The sequence below is a fragment of the Drosophila arizonae genome, chromosome 4, assembly GCF_054131065.1.
Source record: "Drosophila arizonae isolate 15081-1271.41 chromosome 4, UAZ_ARI_1.0, whole genome shotgun sequence".
Taxonomy (NCBI): domain Eukaryota; kingdom Metazoa; phylum Arthropoda; class Insecta; order Diptera; family Drosophilidae; genus Drosophila; species Drosophila arizonae.
Genome location: NC_142924.1, coordinates 8,196,398 through 8,210,168, shown reverse-complemented (window position 1 = coordinate 8,210,168; position 13,771 = coordinate 8,196,398). Strand labels below are relative to the sequence as shown.

The window sequence follows — 13,771 nt, the reverse complement described above, 5'->3', positions numbered from 1 at the left end:
TACTAGAAGTAATCTAAGAACAATATTTATTTTAAAGCGTTGAGTGCACGGAGTGCCCTAATCAGACAGTTAACGGCACTTGAACCAGGCAAACACACACACGCACACGCACACACACATATACAGGAAAACAGGATTTAAGCTGCAACAATAATAAATTTCCTAGCAAAAAAGAAGGAATCGAAAAATATCTTTCGGTTGAAAACGCGCACTCCTAAAAATGCTGATAAGGCGAAATATGCGCACGCACACATGAGCAACTCGTATACCAACAGACACACACACACACACATACACAATGCTGGCGCTGCTCTGCTCTGCTCTGCTCACTGCTCACTGCTCTCTCATGAATATGCATGCGGCGACGTAGCGTCGCTGCTCGCTCAGCTGGGCCAATAAAGCGTAGCACACGCACGCACACACATACACACGAGCCAGCGCGCACACACACAAGCGCAGCCACAAACGAATGCGCAGCCAATAGAAGGCGTGGCCTGCACTGCACACATAGCTAAGCAGCAAAGAGTGAGAGAGACCAAGAGCGCAGCAATGGCGCATTCATTGCACTGCTTGCACACTGCAGTGGCTCGCTCGTGGTTGCTTTTCTCGTTGGATAGTAACATTTTTGGGTGTATGCGGGGTGGGTGGCGGAACGGCCGGGTTGCTGGGCGTTGTTGAGGGTGTTGGGTGGTTGGATGGCTAGATGGCTAGATGGCTGGGTGACTGGGCGGCTGGGTGGTTGGTTGGTTCGTTCAATATTGGCCACTCATTAAAATTTATGATTTGTATATGGTTCGAGCTCTCATTATGCATACGTAGTTCGTTCTTTTGCATAGCCAATTTAGCAGATTAGTTGTAGATACAAAATTTTGGTTTTGTTTTTCCAAGAAATTTGATGTGAGCATGGGATGTGGGAGTAGGGATGTGGGATGTGGATTGAAGGGGTTGCGTGCAGCTGGGAAATTTCCGCTATTAGTTTAATCATAATAATCATAATCGCAATCATAATCATGGTGAAAATCTTCCGGTTTTAGGCCTAAAGCAGCGGAAATTCATGGCAAGACGGCGGCGCTAAGTCTTAAGCTACCTGAACACCAATCCTTGTGGTCAGCCAAAACACCAATCACCGGATGCTAATCATCATAATGCTTAAGCGCGTTCGATCAGCAGGGGAAAACTTTTTGCTGGCTGCGGGGTTGGCATGTTTAGACTTTAATGCGCGCCGCGGGAATTCTTAATGAAACCAGCAGAAATTCGATTGGGTATTTCCCCGGTCCATGGCTTAGCTGGAGAGTTTACCTGGCCTGTGACGTGCGGAACTCGTGCTACCGTTTCATATGGTCGGTTTTCCCCCCCACGAGCGATAATGATGATGATGATGATGAGGAAGCTGCTGGTGCCTGGTCGCATTGCCTGGTTTGCTTTGCTTTGCTTTGCTTATGCCGCGCGTGTCCTGCGGTTTTGTGGCTTATTTGCGGTTTTACAGTTTTTATTGCCCAGCAGTAGTCAGCCGCCGGCTGGGTGTGTGGGTGTGGCCAGCTCCTGGACCCGGCCACGCTCCTGCTGCGGGCCAAAACGGGAGCACTCTGAGGTGTGTACTTTTTGCTTAAGTAATGAGCTGATGCTTCAGTTGTATGCGCTTTTCCACGAAAATTCGCAACTGAAGTGCGCAGAGTATTAAGGAACGGGACATCTTCAAATGGCATGCTAATTAAATACTTGTATTAATAAATGGAAAGGGAAATGGAAATTACATTGAATTGGATAAGTTAATTCATGAAATTAAAAGAAAATGTTATTGAATAAACAACAGTTTTTTGAAGAATGATTGGAATTTAATTAAAAATTATTAAATACCTAAAAACTTCAATAAAGTGAATTGTAAAAAATAAGAAGAAGTAGTGAGTGAGATTTTAATTAAGTTTAATAAATCTAAATTAAGCGATCGATAGGGATTTCGGTTAAGTTTATTAAAAACTTAAATAGCTCAAAGAAAAATAGAGGATCACATTTATCTTCAAGTTGTGTACAATTTTCCAACTCTACTTTATAAATAATTTTATTCATATTTTCTCACTTTCCCTTGAATAGCCTCTTACAATTTGAACATCTCCAAACGCAGCATTTGTCTGTTGCAAGAAAGCTGAAAGACTATTTGAATATTCAACTTTACTGAGGCGAGCGGCACAGTTGAATGAATTCTCTGGCATATATTAAGTTTTATATTCATTCGCAGAGTCGCAGCCGTTCACAACCCATTGAAGAAATGTGTTATACCTGCCCGAGCATAACTCAAACACTTTGCATTGCAGCGCTTAATTCATTCATAAAACAGAGTCTCCAATGCCGACTACGGTGCTATTCCATTCAAGACTCTAAACTTGTATTGTTGTTGTTGTTGATGCTGCTGCTGCTGCTGCTGTTGTTGCTGCGCTGGTCTAATGTTTATTTTATAAATATTCCATGCCATGTTATTCGAACAAGACTTTTGTTTATTTATATGGGGAAATACGCGCGACATACTCGAGACTTTGTGTGTAAACGATTCGAATGTAAAATTGGCAATAGAATTCGCTATATAAAGGATCCATCGATCTATTGTTGCACACTATAAATATTTCCTTTCACAGGCAGACAGAGAGATAGAGAGACAGATAGAGAGATGGGGAGACAAATAGTTTGGAACCTGGCAATTTGCTATGCGTGCCTATGAAAACATTCGCCAGTCGAAAATCCTTGCGAAAAACGTTTTTAATTTCGCATAAATTTAAAATAAATAAAAACTACGTTTAAAAAAAAAATGTTTATTTTAGCGCAAAGAAAAACGTAGGATTCTCCTTTATTTTTTGGCAAAAATTAAAAATGTCCAAATCATTTTATTTATTTATTTATGTAGGCTGGTGCTGCTGCTGCTGCTGCTGCTGCTGTGGCTGCATCTTCGATTTGGTTTTCGGTTTTTCACAGTCTGCCCGAGCAGCTCTGACCGTTGTCCTGTCACTCGGACTGGTCCTAGGCCTGGGCCCGGCCTGGGTTCGATTGTGGTTCTGTTCGTGTGTTTATTTGACGCACAAATCCTCTTACGACGGCTCGGCCTCAGCTCTCAGCTCTCAGTTCGCAGCTCTCAGTTCGATTCGAAACGGAACGAAAAAGGACAATTGCATGTTTTGATTGCCGCCTGCAATTGTCCTGCCACTGCGAATGCCGCTGCCATCGCTGCCATCGCTGCCGTCGCTGCCGTCGCTGCCGTCGCTGGACAACGCAGCGCTGGCTGCAGCACTTGTGACAATATTTTCATAATTTTTGCATCTTTTTTCTCTCTTTTTTTTTTTTTTTTTTGCTGCCTTTTGCCGTTGTCATCGGCGCATCGCCAACGGTAGGTGCGTGTGTAAACATTAACTTTTCAAGAAGATTTAATCCCGATTATCCTTTGACTGTAAAATTTTTCACTCAAAAGTTACCTCGACTGCCGTTTCACTGTTTGTCTTTTGGTTTTACTAAGATTGAGTCTCCTTTGACCACATCCTAGTCCTCATCCTCGTCCTCATCGTCATCGTTTCAGCTTCATCCCCGTCTTCGTCTCTGGCGATAATTATCAATGGCGACGACTTCTTGATGCGATTTCTGCTGCCTTTACCTTTTGGCCCGCACAATGGTCAGTTCAAAGGCTCAGTTTGGGTTGCCTTGGCCTTTGCATTGCGTTCCATTTGACTCTGCATGAGATTTTAATTTGCCCATAAAGGTGAGACAATTAACTGAATAATTGGATTGCTAATCTCCAGGACAATGCGGTGGGCATGTGCCTGGAATTAGATTTAAATACTGAGCGAATATTATTATCCTTTGAGCTGGTTAGTTCGCTTCATCTTGAGTGGGTGCTTAGCATTTCAACTAACACGGGTATACATAATGAGATTAATATTAAATGCTATAAATTGTAAGTTATTCAACAGGTACTATAGTAAATAAATAAATAGGTGCAAATTATTTTTTATTTTTTTTTTTTAATCTCAAATAAATAAAAGAGAATGCGAATAGCAAACCTTTGGCGCATCATAAATAGCTTGAACTTAAGGCTTACACTATTTTATCAAAAGTTAGTATACACCAATTTCAGCTATAAATAATTTAGTTTGTCTTGTCTCTGAACATGTACACAGTACGCAGTATTTTTTGTTAAATAGGCGCGAAAATGTAAATTTAAAAGGAATTGTTGAAAACAAATTTCAGCAAATGCTGCCAGACTGTTGGAAAATGAACATTCAAAAGTAAAATTTAAATAACGACTCGTTTCAAGCAGCGTATAGCTAAGCAGTGCACTGCACTGCGAGCACTGCTTTCATGTACCACAGCCAACTTCCCTGTACGCAATTATGCTGCTTACGTGAAGTTGGCTGTGCGTAAATTCACTAAATTCCCTCTGTATATTGCGCGCAATTTTAAAATTTAAAAATTGGTATATTTTAGAAACCTTATCAAAAATATTTTTATGCGTACAACTTTTTAGGTTTTTGGGTTTTCTGTCATTTTAATTATTTTAAAATCTTTCCCAGCTTTTCACAACTATGTATAGATTATTCATTATATAATGTTAGTTCTAATTATTATTATAATATTCCAAGATAAATGAAAAATGTCTTTATATATTTAATATCATGTGTTTTATTTTATTTTTTAATAAGAAACTTATTATCCGAGAATAGAAGCAAAGAAAAATATAAACTGAATAATTAAGAGTACAATTGATTATAGGGCATCTGCCAGTCGAACATATTTATAGACAATTTGAACAGATTGATCACAAACAATGCTTGACTATTTGCTTTATAAATACATGCTAATTTAATATACTTTATTTGATAATAATTAATTTTGCTTACGCTTTAAGCAACTAAATTGTCTGCAACTACTTAGGGCCTAACACTTATTAATTGATTATCCTTTGAGGTAATAATGCAAAATAACTCATAGATGTAGAGGATTATAGGGCTAATCAGATTTGGCTAAGCTAATTTGAATATTTGATTGTCTCATAGTAGCCGCCATTCACCGCTGTCGGAGGCGGAGTCATGGGCAGGTAAACCGGTTTGAAATCGATTGGCGAACGATCGGCATGGTTGCCCGATTGAGATGGCGGCGGCGTCATGCTGCCATGATGCGGGTGTTGCGAATGATGTGAATGATGATGATGATGCGATTGCGACTGCGACGTCTGTATGGAGGACAATGCCGGCAGCTGCTGCAGCGACATGGAGCGCAGACCTGCGAAATAGCCCAAGCAGAGGAAACAAACAAGACACGATTAAAAAGCGCCTTTTATGATTCACACAGTGCCAAGACGCCGATGCTGCCGCGGACTCCGAAGGCGAAGGCGACGGCGACGGTGACGGTGACGTCGATGCCGACGCCGATGTCGACAGCGGCAGCAATAAAACTCGTACCATATGTTGCTATGCGGTGGTAATTCGAGATCAAAATGCCCCGCACACACACACGCACACCCTGTGAACTCAGTGAGCGATTAAACGGCTCTGATTGACAGGAACACCCAGGCAGAGAGCGCGACGCACTGGCTCAGTGGGGCACTTACCGTTATCCAAGCCGTTGCCACTTGTTGTATAGGAGTAGCCGGCAGCCACGAGACTGGCGGCTGGCGCATAATCACTTTGAAGCGCCGCCCCGGGCGAGCTGGAGGGGCCCACCGTCGAGGACATACCCAGAGCCGAGTGCGCCAACGGAGGAGTTGGGGAGCCATTCAGATTGTTGCCCACGGCCGTGAGGCAGGTGATGTTGGAGTACTGCGGCAGCGTGCCGACGCCAACAGATGGCGCTCCACTGTGAGCCGCATGCACGTTCCAGGCATCGCTGAAGCCCTGCCCAGCCGAGGGACCTGCAGCTGCAGCGCTGTAATCGTAGCTGGCATAGGCGGGCGTTGCATAGAAGTTGGCATTGTCCTGCAGGTGTGGAAAAAGTGAATGAAATATTTGTCTTTAATGTGAATATCGGAAGCTTACCATGCCCGCATCGGCATAGCTGCCGGTGTAGAAGCTGTTCGGATTAACTGTATACGTCTTGACCTTGATCTTGGAACGATAGCCGCGTGGACGACGTCGCAGACTGCCCTCATCCTCGAACAAGTGCGCCGAGTTCTCATCGATGGTCCAGTAGTTGCCCTTGCCGGGCTTGCCGACGCCCATGCCCTTGGGCAGCTTCTTGAAGCACTCGTTCAGGCTGAGATTGTGACGCACCGAGTTCTTCCAGCCCACGTAGGGTCCGCGAAAGAATTCATAACTGCAAGCAAAAACAGAGACGGCCACAGATTCAGATTCAGTTTATTTATATAAGCAATTGGTTTCAGCTGCACATCCAATATAACTCCCCTCTCAACCCTCTCTCATAGTATTTCTTACTCCCGCCCTCTATCTATCTCTCTTTATTCTAATGAGCTTTGAGTGTCCGTCACAAAAGTCAATTAAAAAATTTTCGGGCTCTCAGACATGGGCAACAACAAACAATCGTTGTCAGCGCTAAATCCTCTCACGCATTTTGCATTCAAGCGTTGCCATGGCCCATTCCGTTCCGCCTCTGTCTGGTTCCCAGTCGTGATCGTCGCCAATACCCAAACATATAAAGTGCCATGCTCTGAGAAATATGAGCAATCAAAAGGATGCGCCTGACAGAGAGCTCCAGCCATTGATGGCCATTGAGCTCGGGCCTTGGCGCTGGGCTGGGGTAACTGGAACTGATCATATTTTTGTTGACTAAATAATATCGGAGGAGAGTAAATAAACGCAAGCGACACATGAAAATCGAAACACTTTTAGGTGCCTAGCCACTCTCTCCCCGCACCCCGCACTCCGCTCCCAGCAACTCTCGTGTTGGCTATATCTGGGCCCGGTGTCCGGTACCCAATGGCTGGGTGTCGATGTCGGTAATGGGCCCCAGCTGGTCACATGAGATTCTGTTACTGGCTGCGGCACTTGGGAATGCAATGGCCGACAAGAGCCAAAAGCTGAGCCATACTTTAGCGCTCTTAGCCAGATTGTTTAGATTTAAAGACTTGTACATTTACTTCTCATAAAATAATATATAAATTATAAAGGATTATTATTGGCAATCTCTATAAATGGTCTAGATGCCAGAGTGGATACTTTTTATTTACGACTATTTAACTAATAGCTAATAGCATATACGTAAGAGATTACTTGAGAATAGTTATGTATAAAACTTACTATCAAACTGTCGATATGAAATAGTCTTCTATTTTATATTATTTTAAAAACTTGAACCATTCCTACAAACTCCAACAACTTCTGACATTGGAGCTGCCTGGCTGGGCTCAGACGCAAAAAGCCCACGACATAAAAAGCCTTTCAAACTCTTAAGCTTCACACATGTTGGACGACATTCAATACTGCGCATTATAGCCTCAATCTCAAGTGGTTAGAATTATATAACAACGGGACTCGATCGCCCGAGCTCAGTTTCCAATATATGTATGCATCGACACTAATATATACTGTACTTGAGATGTGGTACCCACCTCTTTTGCAGATATGCGTAGATCTCGCTGAGCGTCAGTTTGCCCGTGGGCGACTCCTTGATGGCATGCCCGATCATGTTGATGTAGCTTAGAGCTGGTTTCTCGGGACGACGAGTGCCGGACTTCTTGGTCGTATCCGGCGTGCTGCTATCTTGAGCACTGGAGCCACTCAGCTTCGACTGCTGTGCATTGGCACTGTCGTGAGCTGCGCTCGTGCCTGGCGTCTCGGAGCCGTTGAGTGACTTGGCAGGCGAGGAGCTGGCACTCGAGTAGTTCAGCACAGACATGCCATGACCGTGGGTATTCGCAATGACCTGGGTGGGCGAGGCGGAGTGCCGTGGCATGTAGCCGCCGGGAGAGTGTTGCTGTTGTTGCTGTTGTTGTTGCTGCTGCTGTTGTTGCTGTTGTTGCTGCTGCTGTTGTTGCTGCTGCTGTTGCTGCTGCTGCTGTTGCTCCGATTCGTGCAAAGCCAGCTGATGGTAGTCATTGGCGCTGACTATGGTGTTGTTGGTGCAGTACTTGATGGTGGAGGCATATTGGTGGTTCATATGCTGGAGCTGCAGCGGCTTCACCACCGACGAGCTGATGCACATGTCCTGATCGGTGGGCGTCTTGGAGCTGGAATTGGGCGAGACGGAGCCAACGGAGTGGGCTGGCATCAGCACGCCATATGGCGGGATCGGACTCGACGATGCCGGCGGCGTGCCCATGCTGTGCAGTGCACTCAGCCCATAGTGCTGTGCGTTGGGCGTGGCACTGCCCGTGGTCTCTAGCGTGGGCGCATAGTACTTGCGCTCCATATAGCTAATGTTTGGCTTCTCGTCGACCAGCTCTGTGGGTGAATCGCCGCCCATCACTTGGAAATTGCCAGCGGGCAGCGCATTCCCAGCGCGATACAGGTGCGAGGGTGTGTGATGCGTAAAGGTGTGCGCATGCAGATGCTGGGCACCGCTGCCCAGCGCATGATGCGTGTGATGCGGATGATAGTGCGAGCCACCCACAAAGCCACCCAGTGGGTCAGCAATCATTGTGCGGCTGCTCAGCTCAGATGCCACTTCCTCGCTCTTGATCATTTTACGCACTTTCTCTACTTGCCAAATCGAAGTCTTTGCCTTTTAGCCAAGTTCTATCTTCAGTTCACAGTTTCACAGTTTCTTTTATTTTATATTGCTATTAGTTTCTCAGTTTGATCCGTTGCCTTTGGTGATACGACCGCGCGGCTTCGCTACTCTCGACTAACTGCAAGCTGTTAGCGATTTCAACGTTCTCATCGCTCTGAATTGTGCTCGGGCCTCGATGGTCGACGCTCCACTTGATCGGAGCATAAATATTCTTTTTTTAGTTCGCCTACGCCTTACGCAAATGCGCTCTCACTCTCCCGCTCTCGCTCGCACCCTTGCTCTCTCGGCTGCATGCACGTCGCTCACTCTCGCATTTCCAATTCGACTTGCAGCTAATTGGCCTGCCATTTGGCTCGCTGCTTCTCTCTTCCTCTCCCTCTGTCTCTCTCTGGATCTGTTTTGCGTATAGGTAGCACTGCATGTGACATATCTGTGGTTGCCATTGGAGCCTGAGCTACGCATTGGCATGACAAACATCCAGGAACAGACAGCGTGCGGCTGGGTCTTTGACTCAGAACTGCAGCAATACGAGCGAGCTGGTCAAACGATCCAATTGAGTAGTGTTTCTTTTCTCAATGGTATTATATGTGTATAAGGTAATATATAAATAAATATCCGACTAGCAGTTATCCTAGAGTTTCGACTTCACGCATTAGAAACATCATCTGCACAGAGAGAGAAAAAGAGAGAGAGAGAGAGAGTAAATATCGATACTTTTGATACTGACTTCTTGGCTTATAGTCGCTCGTTAGTTTAGCTCTAGTTATATAGGCAATCTACTATAGTTGGTTAAAGGCAAGTCTGTCAACTTTTTGTTGCTATAAAGTTTGCGACCTTCAAGCTTAGAAGCCTTGCACAAAATATCAAAAGTGATCTCTCTCTCTCTCCGTCTCTCCCTCTCAAAATCAGAATCTTTAATAGGTTTCTATTCTAATTGAATATCCATTATTATGTTTAGGTCTCATTGGATAACTTAATTATCAATTTTGTCCAGAAGTCTTCTCTTTTTATCTCTCTCTCTCACACACACACTCTTTTTCTTGTGATTTTTATTTTATGAAATGATAATGAACCTGAAGGGATTATCGTTCGATGGCTGAGTTTTGATTACAATTTATCATTGAAATCTTGATAGGCACATTGAATAATTCTATTAATTAATTCCAATTCAATCAAATAAAAAATTTTCACACCTATTATAGAGCTCCTGCAATACCAAAGCCAAGTGAATAAATTAATTTTAAGAAAATTTCTTCATATACCTAGATTATTATTATACATATGCTATACAGTGTTAAATAATTCCTAGAATGATACCCGTCATTAGCATATAGATATTGTGCCCACGTCGAGCGTGTCGGTCTCCTGTTTCTGGCACACTCAACAGTTAATAAATAGTTGGGAAACCCAGATCTCGAAACCCCAATTAGTGCAAATGAATTAACATTTGGCACTCATCGAAAGGAAACCGATGGCCGTTGCCGTTTGTTCCCAATGCCCTGGCGCGGCATTCAAACGAGCTGTTAATTGATTTAGTCGTTCTCTGTATGGCTCGGCTCCGGGTACGGGTACGGGTACGGGTTCGGGCCTGGGTCTCTGCCGCTGTTTCTACTGCTGCTGGCTGTGGCTCCATGCATTGTGGCCGTTCCCTGAGTGACGCCATTGCTGTCAGCACTACGCCGACTCGCGACCGTGACGACGCGACGTTGACGATGGCGACGAGGCCGCTCTCAGCTCTCAGCTCTCTGCGCACTACGCTGTGCGCTCTGCTCTCCACACACGCAACTTGCTTTTTTCGTTTTTCTGTTTTTTTGGTGCCAAGAGATCGGGCAACGTTTCAATCCCCAAATACGCGCACACACACACACACATACATACAGAGAGAGAGGCACACGGAGGCGGAGTTTTGTTTACATTAAACGAATTCTATTTGTCGAATGCGTCAGGCGCGATTGGCGCTGCGGGCAGCAACAGCAACAACAACAACGTCAGCGCACAATTTTGTTAGCTATATAATCAATTCTTATTATTTTCTTCCTTTTGTTTTGTGGAATTTTATTTGACTTTTGCGTGGCCTGAAAGATATTTTAATTTCATTTGGCAAATATATCAGAAGCAGACAATTTGCCAAAGCACTCGCCATTTCAGAGAACTTTTCGCGGAACTCGCAGACAATAACCGCAAAAGCAACAACAATAACAACAACAACAAGGGCAACCATTCTGGGGGGCAATTGTGGAGCATTTTTCCACACAGCATTTAAAGTCATGTATATATGTATTTACATATATATATATATTTATGTACATGCATATGTATGTGTATGCCATTTTTCTGCTGGTCTCTGCGGACAGGCCATAAATTATTTTTACGTTTGATTATTATTATTTCTTATTTCGGTTTTTGCGTGCTGTTTTCGTTGCTGCACATCCAGAAAGCAAGAAAAACGAATTTATTGTGAGTGAGGAATAAATTAAACAGGCATCCGAAACAATACAATTCCAATTGTATTGGCCTATGGCTGTGGCTGTGGCTCTGGCTCTGGCTCTGGCGATTAATTAATTGCCCAGGTGCGAGAGAAGATTTAAAAGAAATCGTTTTTCTTACTAAATGACATTGACCAAAATACAAAGAGCAAATGGAATTTATCAGAGCAACAACAACAACAACAACAACAACACAACAGCAGCTATAAATCAATTTAAAGAGTTAAAAATATATACATTTGTATACAAATTTCTTGACCTTTCTTTGATTTTGCTTTATTTTCATCTGTTTTCCTGTCGCATTTCCTTGATTTTCAGCTTTTTTCTGGCAAAATGTTTAGCCATTTAGCCCCCACTGCCTGGCCGATCGAAATTTCTTTGACATGACATCGCGCCTTGTATTTATAGCCATCGATTCCAGGGCAAAGCCAAACAGTGCGTCATATTAACTGGGTCAACAGTTCCGCCAACACAGCTCACACTGGATCTTGTGTGGTCCGCTGGCAATTGCAATTGCTCTCTATTTATCTCTCTCTCTCTCTCTCTCTCTTTCCCCATCTCTATCTCTATAATCCATCCACAGGCTTCATCAGGGAATTCCCAAACAAAAGTCGTCATCAACATCTCGTATTTTCCTGTTTCAAGTTCAAATAATCATAATAAAGATAAGCATATACAATTCATCTCACTTGATATTTTCGCTTCTTGTACGGCGTTTGTTTTGCTTTTAATTTAATGTTAATGTTATTAAATGGCCAAATTGTTTACTATTATGGACGTTTGTAAACAAAATTATGTATACGACGCGTCCGCCGTCTGCAGCAAGTTGAGTTGTAGTACACAAAGCGGCGATCCCATTGATTCAGCGATGCTCTACCTCTCTCTCATTCATACTCCATTGCTCCCCCGCCCTCTACCTCTCCCGCTCCCGCTCCCTCTTGCTCTTGCTCTCTGGGCAATGCAAAAGAATACCAAACAATACCAAATGCCGGCCATGGCCAGCATTGTTTAAACTTGCCTCGTGCTGTAGTTTAATAAACATTTAACAATTAAACACACTCTAAACACACGATTCCTTTGCCGCCTCCACAGCCACAGCCGCGACCACGCCCCCGAGGAGGCGTTCTATATACAAGTTGGAGCTGCGGCGCATTTGTTTTTGCACACTGACCTACAACAACAGGCAAAAGCAAACAATTGCAGCTTCCTCGGGCCACGCCCTGCCACCTGCCATGCCGCCGTCTCGCCCCGTCCCGCGCCGCAGCAGCTCGCAACGTTTATTAAGACAGTTGATCCGCCGGACAACAAATAATCAAATAGTCAAAAATTCAAAATATTTACACACACGCTGCTGCGAGCAAAATTATGCAGTCTCTAGTTAAGATATGCGGCCTCTCTCTCCCTATCTCCCTCTCCATCGACCTCTGTCTCACTCTTTAGCTGTGCTCATTTCTTTGTTTAAATATTTACACTTTTGTTTTGTTGCAATTCCTAGCCCAGATCTAGCCAAATAGTTAGGTTTTATGCCTTCATAAGTAGATTCCCGGATTTGTTTATGCCCCCAGCTTTTATGCAGAACTCGAGTCACGTGCTGCGGCTACTTAATGTGGAACGCATTATCCAAATAGAAACAATATACATACATACACATACTTCAATATATTTTTTAAATATCTAAGACCAATTTGTTATTGTTTTTTCCCACGACTTTGCTTTTTGTAAATATTTATGCGATATTTTAGCATTTGGTTGGGCGTTAAGTAGGGAATTGCTTATGGAATTCTGTTTGGATACAACTCGGTGACAAACCAACGCAATAAATGTATTTATAAACAGTAAAGTGAGAATGAAGAACAAATACAATAATTTGGCGAAAAGAAACAAATGTTTATAAAGCAAAACCATTTTTATTTCAAATGTTTTGTGTGCTTACTCATTGATGTATATAATCTGATTTTATATGATGAGAGTGGCGACCTCATAAGTAGTTCTTTATTTCTATTTCAATTAATGCTATTTATTGATTTTGAATAATTGATAAATTTATATATAAATTATAAATTATATATAAATATATAATAAATTTATTTTAAAATATTGCTTAAAATTCAAGAATTTCATTTAAATCCATCCATTTTTAGATGTTTAAGGAAATCTTTCGAAAATGAATTGCTCAGCTGAGCAGCTGAACAAACTCTTTAATATATATTTTTATATTCATTGTATATTAACAGTTAAAAAAAAAAAAAAACAAATTTAAACAAATTATATATAAGTTTATCAAGCATTCCATCTTAAGCAATATCTCAAGACCTTAACCGATACAAAAATTATATACTCATAATGTATTATGCATAAGGGGTTTATACTGAACAATTTATCATAACTAGGTCCATCGATTTCATCTAACCATCATACATTTGCTCTCAAGCTATTCAAGCCAAATACATTTGTTGGCTCAGCTAAAACTTGTTTCTTATCAATTTTTTATGTTTTGGCTGGCCAGAATGTTGCCACACTTGGCACTCAAATAGCGACAGTGGGGCCATAAACACCTTGCCTGCTCAACCGGATTACAATTTCAGATTTCCAATTTCAAAATGGCCGCCGCTGCCGACGTCGCT

At 42.9% G+C, this 13,771-nt stretch overlaps 1 protein-coding gene across 1 annotated transcript; it reads right to left on the bottom strand.

Annotated features, from left to right (window-relative positions):
• Positions 1-4,662: 4,662 nt before the first annotated feature.
• Positions 4,663-9,293, bottom strand: bin (biniou). The gene is made up of 4 exons (XM_018008941.2): positions 7,541-9,293; positions 6,012-6,288; positions 5,588-5,951; positions 4,663-5,259 (listed from the first exon to the last, which is right to left on the bottom strand). Exons 1-4 carry the CDS (start codon positions 8,611-8,613, stop codon positions 5,006-5,008), a joined length of 1,968 nt encoding a protein of 655 aa, XP_017864430.1. The 5' UTR covers positions 8,614-9,293; the 3' UTR covers positions 4,663-5,005.
• Between the last annotated feature and the right edge of the window lie 4,478 nt (positions 9,294-13,771).

Coding starts and splice junctions, on each gene's coding strand:
- bin (XM_018008941.2), bottom strand. CDS start 8,613: ATGATCAAGAGCGAGGAAGTGGCATCTGAGCTGAGCAGCCGCACAATG. Junction 6,289..7,540: donor TACGCATATCTGCAAAAGAG/GTGGGTACCACA, acceptor TTTTGCTTGCAG/TTATGAATTCTTTCGCGGAC. Junction 5,260..5,587: donor TGGCAACGGCTTGGATAACG/GTAAGTGCCCCA, acceptor GCTATTTCGCAG/GTCTGCGCTCCATGTCGCTG.